Source organism: Chiloscyllium plagiosum, chromosome 3, assembly GCF_004010195.1.
Source record: "Chiloscyllium plagiosum isolate BGI_BamShark_2017 chromosome 3, ASM401019v2, whole genome shotgun sequence".
Classification (NCBI taxonomy): Eukaryota; Metazoa; Chordata; class Chondrichthyes; order Orectolobiformes; family Hemiscylliidae; genus Chiloscyllium; species Chiloscyllium plagiosum.
Genome location: NC_057712.1, coordinates 71,828,793 through 71,838,260, shown reverse-complemented (window position 1 = coordinate 71,838,260; position 9,468 = coordinate 71,828,793). Strand labels below are relative to the sequence as shown.

The window sequence follows — 9,468 nt, the reverse complement described above, 5'->3', positions numbered from 1 at the left end:
ATGTTGTGATTGCTATCCTCAGAGGATCGTTAACTGTAAGATCTCCTATTAATACTCGCTCATTACATTACAAGATCTAAATTAGCCTGTTATCAAATAAGCTCTGCAACATACTGTTCTAAGAAGCAATCCCAGGTGTACACTAGAAATTCATCACCCATATCACCCTTGTCAATCTGATTTTAAAAAAATGACTGTGGCTGGCCAGCATTTATTGCCTGTACTTAGCTGCCCTTGAGAAGGCAGTAGTTAGCTGTCTTCTTGAACTGCTGCAGTCCGCTTGCTGTGGGTTGACCCACACTGCCATTAAGGAGGGAATTCCAGGATTTTGACCCAGTAACAGTGAAGGAACGGCAATATCAGGATGATGAGTGGCTTGGAGGGAAACTTGAAGATGGTGGCGTTTCCATAAATCTACTCCCCTTGTCCTTCTAAATGGAAGTGATTGTGGATTTGGAAGGTGCTGTCTGATAATCTTTGGTGAATTTCTGTAGTACATCTGTTTAGTATACATTGCTGGTACGGGGAGTGATTATTTGTGGATGTGGTGCCAATCAAATGGGCTGCTTTGATCTGGATGGTGCCAAGCTTCTGGAGTGAAGTGGGGAGTATTTCATCATACACCTGACTTGTGCATTGTAGATGATGGACAGAGTTTGAGGAGTCAGGAGGCAAGTCACTCATCGCAGTATTCCTAGCTTCTGACCTGCTTTTGTAGCCACTGCATTTATGTGGTGGGTTCAGTTGAGTTTCTGGTCAATGGTAAACCCCAGGATGTTGATAGTGGGAATTCAGTAATATTTACACTATTGAATGCCAAGGGATGGTGGGTTAGATTGTCTCTTTTCGTGATGATCATAGTTTGGCAATTTTGTGGTACTAATGTTATTTGCTACTTATCAGCCCAAACCTACATATTATCCAGATCTTATTGCATTTGAACAAGGACTGCTTCAGTATCTGAGGAGTCATGAATACTGCTGAACATTGTGCAATTATCCGCAAACATCCTCACTTCTGACCTTGTGATGGAGGAAAGCCACTGATGAAGCAGCTGTAGATGGTTGGGCCGAGGCCACTATCCTGAGGAACTCCTGCAGAGACGTCCTACAGCTGAGATAACTGACCTCCAACAATCATGACCATCTTCCTCTGTGTCTGTTATGATTCCAACCAATGGAGAGTTTTGCTTCCAATACTCACTGATTCCAGTTTTGTGAGAGCTCTTGATGCCACAGTTGGTCAAATGCAGCCTTGATGTCAATGGCTGTCACTCTCACCTCACCTCTGGAATTCAGCTCCTTCGTCCATGTTTGGACCAGGCCTGTAATGAGGTCTGGAAATGAGTGGGCATCACTGAGCAGGTGCTGTTTAATAGCACTGTTGATCACACTTTCCATCATTTGACTGATGATCAAGAGTAGATTGATGGGGCAGCAACTGGCTTGGTTGGATTTGTCCTTTTCGTTCTTTCATGGGGTGGATGTTAATAGAAGATTAATTGGTTGGCTGACAGACAGAAAGAGAGTTTCCACAAATGAGTCTTTTTCAGACAGGCATGATGTGATGAGTAGATCACATATTTGGGCAATTTTCCACATTATCTGGTAAATGCCAGTGTTGTATCTGTGCTGGAACAGCTTGTCCAGCAACATGTGTCCAGTTAGTATGCAGAGTAAAATCATACAAGACAATTTTAGTGCCCGTATTACATGTCTTCATTATATCTTGATTTATACTTCGTCCTACAGTTAAGTAACTGTTTGGGAATCTGTAGATGACTCTTGCCATGACTTCTTTTGCTTGCTGTTTCAAAATTCCTCCCAAATTGATTCTACATCATGACCTAATTCACCCAAATCACTACTCACCATCATAATGATACCTCCCTTTATTAACAAAGTTACTCAACCTTCTTTTTGCCTATGCTTTTGGAATAGCAAATATCCTTGAATATTATGTTGCCAACTCTTGCCACCCCATAACCATTTCTCTGTAATAGCTATCAAGTCATTCTCATTTATTTCACATTTAAGTGAACTATTTTACACTTTCTCATAAAATACTCCATCTGCCCATTCACTCACTCAACCTATCTATACCAGTCTCCTTATTTGCTCTTAACAACATATCTTCCTGCCTATCTTTACAACACCTGGAAATTTGGTTACCATGCCTTTGCTATCCTAACTTAAATCACTTATTGATAAATGGAGGTCCCCATTCAGGACCTACTCATCACATCATACCCGTCAGAAAAGACTCAAGTGTGGAAACTCTGCTTTCTGTCTGTCAGTCAACCAATTAATCTTCTATTCACATCCACACCATTAAAGAATAAACAAAAAAAATCTTTTTCAAATAATCTAAAGTAATTTAAAGGAACAGTCTGTGCACATTTAGATTTGACATACATTTTATGCTTTAGAACAGGAATGAAAATATGGTTGGAAAATATTTATATAACTCTGGAGACATTTTGTAAAACCTCTCAGTAACATGTGCAACGAGGAACTTGTTCAGAATTGAGGATGCAATTTTGATTGCAATGCAGGAAGTTGGAGTGAAAAAAAAATACAAGCACCATTCTTAAAATAAAATATTAGAGCGAAGGTTTTCACCAAAGCTTGTTTAGCAGTGAACAGAATAGAATAGATTAGGTCTTGCATGTCTAAATTCAACTGGCAATCTTTTATCAATATTTCAGCTTCAAATTGCTATTATTTTTGACTCATTTCTTTTCCAGAAGAGTTTCTCCAAATCTGCATGAAAATAGAATTTTTAGAAATTGTTTGGTTTATGTCTGTGCAAAATTAAAAGAATGTTCTTGACAGTTTTTTCTACAATGTAACTAAATGGATTCAAGTTAAGAATGTCAAAAATACTGGTCATCAGTACTGACACAATTTACTGTTCAATTATTTGAAAAGTACAGAGCTTTGTGAAATAATCGAGTATAGAGCATTTTTGATCAAACTATTGATATTATTAAGGTAAGTAAATAAACTTATTTATAGAGCAATAATATAGAATAAATTCCCGACTTTTAATACTGTGAAATAGAGATTATTGGAGAATATACTTCAGCATCCTGAATTCCATTGAATTGAAAGCAACTCATGTAAAAGAAACCTCGTGACATCTGAGCTCCAAACACCCTTCACCCCAAGTTCTGTAAGAAAATCAGTTCTTTGGATATATGCCTCCAATGATTTTAATGTTACATAACCAAAGTCCAGTGTGGAATGCACTTTGACAAAGTTCTTTATTGGAACGAAGTATTGCAGTTATGGATCAAAGTGCAGACTTTGCATTACAATGCATATTGAAATGTGAAAATTACGAGCAAACAATGCTCCAGTTGACTGCATGGGCAGGAATATATCAAAATCTATGCAAAGCAGTTTTGCATTAACAGTCTAAGAAATATAACACAGTAAAATTAACAAGCAACATAGTTAATTTGTGAATTGAAAAAAAATAGTAACAATTCAAAATCAGTTAAGCACTAATCATATAAAAGTACAAGCATTTGCACTGGTGTTCCTAATGCCCATCACTGCTGCAGCAGAAATTATAGAAAATTGGTTGAATAATATATTTCTGCCACTGCATATGCTTGAAATAGTCTACCGTACAGCAACTCTGCATCCCTGTGGTCACATCTGAATTCTGCAAAGAGTAGGAACAAATGAGAACACCATTAATCTCCCTTACATTTAGGTAAGAGACAGCTATTATAATATCAGAAATTCTTTATAAGCAGGTCAGCAATACACAGATTTTGCAAAATATTCTACCGTGGTATAAATTTACAGATAATGTACACTTTTATTTGAACTTTACTTTTGCTTATTATAACTGATTTAAAACCAAAAGAGTCCCAATACAGTCCCAGATCAGAAACATAGCTCAATCACACTTTTAATTCGACAAACTAAAAACCTGTAACTTTTCCAAACTATTTACCAATAACTAGATTCATTGAGATCATACGACCTGCAGTCTCTTGTACATAAGCTAATTAACAAATGCTTCAATTTAGAGATTCTGGAATTGTAAGTTCATTGGATTTCTCCAACCATTCTTTCATAATTTCATCGGAGGTTCATGGAAACCCTGGAGATAATTACACGGTACCATAATATTAACTGTGGAAATTGATCCTCACTGTGTTGAGCATATTTTCTCCCACAGTAACATGACATAATAACTACAGGGAAAATTAGTTTGGTCAGCCTAATGCAAAGGAAAGAATTCACATAACATTCCTAAAAATATATTTTATTTTTAATATGCTACAAACGATTGTGAGAGCATATGGTTGTTCACAAATTGGTATTGTTTAACATGTTTTTCTTTCTCACTATACCACCTAAATGACAAGTCATATTTACTGCAAATGTAATTAACTTAATTGTGCAGGTCTGTAATACAATTATTTTATATTACTCAAATTTTCAGAAAATTTATGTATAAAAAGTAAAGATGGTGATTTTACTAGATACTGTATAAACCTTTAAATTGTATTCACTATGATTTAATATTTTCCATCTCTGTCAGTATAGTCGTTCTGTAGGAATGTTCCAGATTTTCCATAAAGTCTAGGTAGCTGCTAACTTGAAATCCATGGATTGCTTCCTCCTGGAAAATTAAAAATGAAAGAAATGGAAAATTGTGACAGATAAAGCAGATACAGATAATCAGAATAAAAACACCACTTCCACAATTGTAAATGTTTTTGAAAATAATTTCAAATACATTATTTTACTTATCACCATTGCACTTTATTGTACAGGTTCTATTCTAACATAGTTTTATTTTAAATATTCTTATGTACTTGTAGTTTACAGAATTTATAGTCAATTAAAGGATACCGTAAATAAATCCAAATGCGATAAATGAAGATATAGCGATGATCTTTTTTCGAGGGTAGGGAATTATGCAATCACATGTAGGCCAGACCAGGTAAGGACATGTGCACACCAGATGGATTTTTCCTGACAATTGACAATGGTTTCATGGTCATCATTAGTCTCCTAATTTCAGAGTCCACCAGTTAACATGGCAGGATTTAAAGCCAGGTCCCCAGAATATTACCAGGTTCTCTGGATGAACAGTTAAGTGATAATACCACCAGGCCATCACTCCTCCTGTTTTTATCCACACAGGAAGCAATACTTTCAGACCTGTTGTTCAGAGTCCAGGCTAAGGCTCCACCATAATATTTTTATTGGAAGACAATATCTGACCAAGCTGCAGTCACATCCTCTAATTCTTAACTACTGACTGATTTTAAAGTTCTACTTAGGAGGTGGGATCATCTCTAGGAACTCTTTCTCTCCCTGATGTCCCACAAGAATCTGTGGCTGGAATTTCAGCTTAACAACTTTGAGTCAAAGGTCCTTAAGCTGAAATGATTCAGAGCTGATGTAGAGGTTTGGGATTGCAATGTTCTCCAATCTCCTAGGTGCTGCAGGTAATATCTGTTGTGAACTGGCATCCTCTGTCATATTGTCAAAGGACAGTCCTTATCACAAATATTTCTAGCTTCAGCCTCTTCTATGCATTTGAATGTTATAGTATTAGATTTCTTTAAATAATGAACATATAAATCTTTTTTTATTTTATTCATTCATGGGATGTGGGTGTCATTGGCCAGGCCAGCACTTATCACCTATACCTAATTATATTGCAATAAACTTGGAGTCACATGTAAGCCAGACCAGATAAGAACGGCAGTTTCCTTCTCTAAAGGGCATTAGTGAACCAGATGGGATTTTCCTGACAATTAACAATGGTTTCATGGACATCATTAGACTCCTGATTCCACATATTTATTGAATTCAAATTTCACCATCTGCTATGGCAGGATTTGAACCCAGGTCACTAAATATCACCAGGGTTTCTGGATTAATAATCTAGCAGTAATACCTACCCTAGAGGCACCGGCCATTTAATCCTTCGAGTCTGCTCCAACATCTAATAAAACTGTGGCTGACCTGTTTCTGGCCTTAGCTCCACCTTTCTGTTTACCCTGATAACTTTGAATCTCTTATTAGTTAAGAATCTATCCACCACTATCTTAAAAATATTACACAACTTAGTTTATATCACGCTCTGAAGCAGAGTTTCAAAGATTCTCAATATCCAGACAAAATTTCTCATCTCATTCAACAGGTGATCCCTTATTTTTAAGCAGTCTCCTAGTTCTAGTCTCTCCCACAAGAATTCCTTCCCTCTTTCGCAGGATCTTGTGTTTTAGACGAAAAATTACCTCTCGTTCTTCTGAACTCCACTGGATACAGGCCCAATCTATTAAGCCTTTCATCATTAGTTGAACTCCCTTCTCAAGAATCAGTGAAGTGAATGTTCTCTGAACTGTTTCTAATGCATTTGGTTATTTTCTTAAATAAAGATATCAAACAACTATTTGTAGTTTTTATGGGGGGCTTTAACTTTGCCAATATTGACTGGGAATACTATAGTTCAAGTAGTTTAGATGGGTCAGTTTTTGTTCAATGTGTGCAGGAGGTTTTTCTGACACAGGCCAACAAGGGGCGATGCCATATTGAATTTTGTACTGAGGAATGAACCCGGCCAGATGCTAGATTTGGAGGTAGGTGAGCACTTTGGCGATAGTGACCATAATTTGGTTATGTTTACAATAGCAATGGGCAGGGATAGGTATAGGCTGCAGGGAATGAGGTATAACTGGGGGAAAGGCAATTATGACCCGTTGAGGCAAGATTTAGGATGCCTAGGATGGGGAAGGAAGCTCTTGAAATGTGGAGCTTAGTCAAGGAACAGCTACTGCGGGTCCTTGATAAGTATATACCTATCAGGCAGGGAGGTAGTTGTCGAGAGAGGGAGCCATGTCGAGAGAGGGAGCTAAAGAAGTTGAAGCTCTTGTCAAAAGGAAGAGGAAGACTTATGTGAGGATGAGGCATGAAGGCTCAGTTAGGGGGCTTGAGAGCTATAAGTTAGTCAGAAAGATCTAAAGAGAGGGGTAAGAAGAGCCAGGAGGGGACATGAGAAGTTGTTGGCGGATAGGACCCACGAGGGCATGCTTCAGCTGTACAAAACTCTGGTGCAGCTGCACTTGGAGTATTGCATACAGTTCTGGTCATCGCATTATAGGAAGGATGTGGAACCTTTGGAAAGGGTACAGAGGAGATTTACTAGGATGTTGCCTGGTATGGAAACTTCTTATGAGGAAAGGCTGAGGGAACTGAGGTTGTTTTCATTGGAGAGATGAAGGTTGACAGGTGAATTAATCGAGCCATATAAGATAATCAGAAAGTTAGATAGGGTGGACAGTCAGAGCTTTTTTCTTCAGATGGTGAAGATAACACGAGTTGACATAGCTTTAAATTAAGGGGTGATTGATTTAGGACAGATATCAGGTGTAGTTTCTTCATTCAGAGTAGTAGGGGCATGGAACAGTAGTAGACATTAAGGACATTTAGATGGGCATTGGACATACATATGGTTAATAGTGAACGGTGTAGGTTAGGTGGGCATCAGATGAGTTTCGCAGGTTGATGTAACATTAAGGGCTAAAGGGCCTGTACTGTGCCGAAATGTTCTATATTTAAACTGGGTTGAGTACTTGGTCTAGATGGTCTTGTCACTCCCCTATACAACTGCAACAAAACATCCTTACATTTATACTTCATTCCCAGGAATAAATGACCACTTTTCATTTGCTTTAAAAATGGAGAGGAAACTTAACATTCACCACTACGTTAAATGACTTCTTTCATATTTTCTTACATTTCAAATATTCACCAATACCTAAATACTTTATTAAACTATATTGGTCAATCCTCAACTATTAAGTTATTGAGATAATTGGAAGATTTTGATTAATAATAGTTTTTGTTTTAAATATAGTTATGCCATCAGGCAGAAACTGTACAAATTATTTACTGCTTCAGTTCAACTTAGGGACTGTGAACATAAACCAGCTGTGCTTCACTCATACTGATTTAAAAAAATCAAAATAAATGTTGACAATTTAAAATAATGATGGAAAAGGGTAGACCAGATCTAAAAGTTAAGATCGAAATTGGAGAAAGGCAAATTTTGACGGTATTAGGCAAGAACATTCAAAAGCTGATTGGGGGCAGATGTTCACAGGTAAAGGAACGGCTGGAAAATGGTAAGCCTTCAGAACTGAGATAACGAGAATTCAGAGAAAGTATATTCCTGTTAGGATGAAAGGAAAAGCTGATAGGTACAGGGAATGCTGGATGACGAACGAAATTGAGAGTTTGGTTAAGAAAAAGAAGGAAGCATATGTAAGGTATTGACAGGATAGATCGATTGAATCCTTAGAAGAGTATGAAGGAAGTAGGAGTATACTTAAGAGGGAAATCAGGAGGGCACAAAGGGGACATGAGATAGCCTTGGCAAATAGAATTGAGAATCCAAAGAGTTTTTACAAATACATTAAGGACAAAAGGGTAACTCTGGAGAGAATAGGGCCCCTCAAAGATCAGCAAGGCGGCCTTTGTGTGGAGCCAGAGAAAATGGGGGAGATACTAAATGAGTATTTTGCATCAGTATTTACTGTGGAAAATGACATGGAAGATATAGACTGTAGGGAAAAGATGGTGACCTCTTGCAAAATGTCCAGATTACAGAGGAGGAAGTGCTGGATGTCTTGAAAGGGGTAACGGTGGATAAATCCCCAGGACCTGATCAGGTGTACCCGTGAACTCTGTGAGAAGCGAGAGAAGTGATTGCTAGGCCTCTTGCTGAGATATTTGTATCATCGATATTCACAGGTGAGGTGCCGGAAGACTGGAGGTTGGCTAATGTGGTGCCACTTTTTAAGAAGGGCAGTAAAGACAAGCCAGGGAACTATAGACCAGTAAACCTAACCTCGGTGGTGGGCAAGCTTTTGGAGGGAATCCTGAGGGACAGGATGTACATGTATTTGGAAAGGCAAGGACTGATTAGGGATAGTCAACATGGCTTTGTGCGTGGGAAATCATGTCTCACAAACTTGATTGAGTTTTTTGAGAAAGTAACAAAGATGATTGATGAGGGCAGAGTGGTAGATGTGATCTATATGGACTTCAGTAAGGCATTCGACAAGGTTCCTCATGGGAGGCTGATTAGTAAGGTTAGATCTCATGCAATACAGGGAGAACTAGCCACTTGGATACAGAACTGGCTCATAGGTAGAAGACAGAGGGTGGTGGTGGAAGGTTGTTTTTCAGACTGGAGGCCTGTGACCAGTGGAGTGCCACAAGGATCAGTACTGGGTCCTCTACCTTTTGCCATTTACATAAATGATTTGGATGTGAGCATAAGAGGTACAGTTAGTAAGTTTGCAGATGACACCAAAATTGGAGGTGTAGTGGACAGCAAAGAGGGTTACCTCAGATTACAACAGGATCTGGACCAGATGGGCCAATGGGCTGAGAAGTGGCAGATGGAGTTTAATTCAGATAAATG

The 9,468-nt window shown here is 38.2% G+C and overlaps 1 protein-coding gene across 4 annotated transcripts in view; it reads right to left on the bottom strand.

Moving 5' to 3' along the window:
• Positions 1-3,249: 3,249 nt before the first annotated feature.
• The window catches only part of tbc1d32 (TBC1 domain family, member 32), a 251,277-nt gene continuing 245,058 nt past the window's right edge, over positions 3,250-9,468 (bottom strand). For 3 of the 4 annotated variants that reach the window (XM_043684303.1, XM_043684311.1, XM_043684315.1), the window contains 2 exons: positions 4,518-4,644; positions 3,250-3,672 (listed from right to left, as the gene is read on the bottom strand). In XM_043684303.1, the coding sequence (XP_043540238.1) occupies positions 4,534-4,644 (111 nt within the window). In that variant the 3' untranslated portion in view covers positions 3,250-3,672; positions 4,518-4,533. The remainder of the gene's footprint in view (positions 3,673-4,517; positions 4,645-9,468) is intronic. The other variant, XM_043684307.1, reaches the window with a different exon arrangement.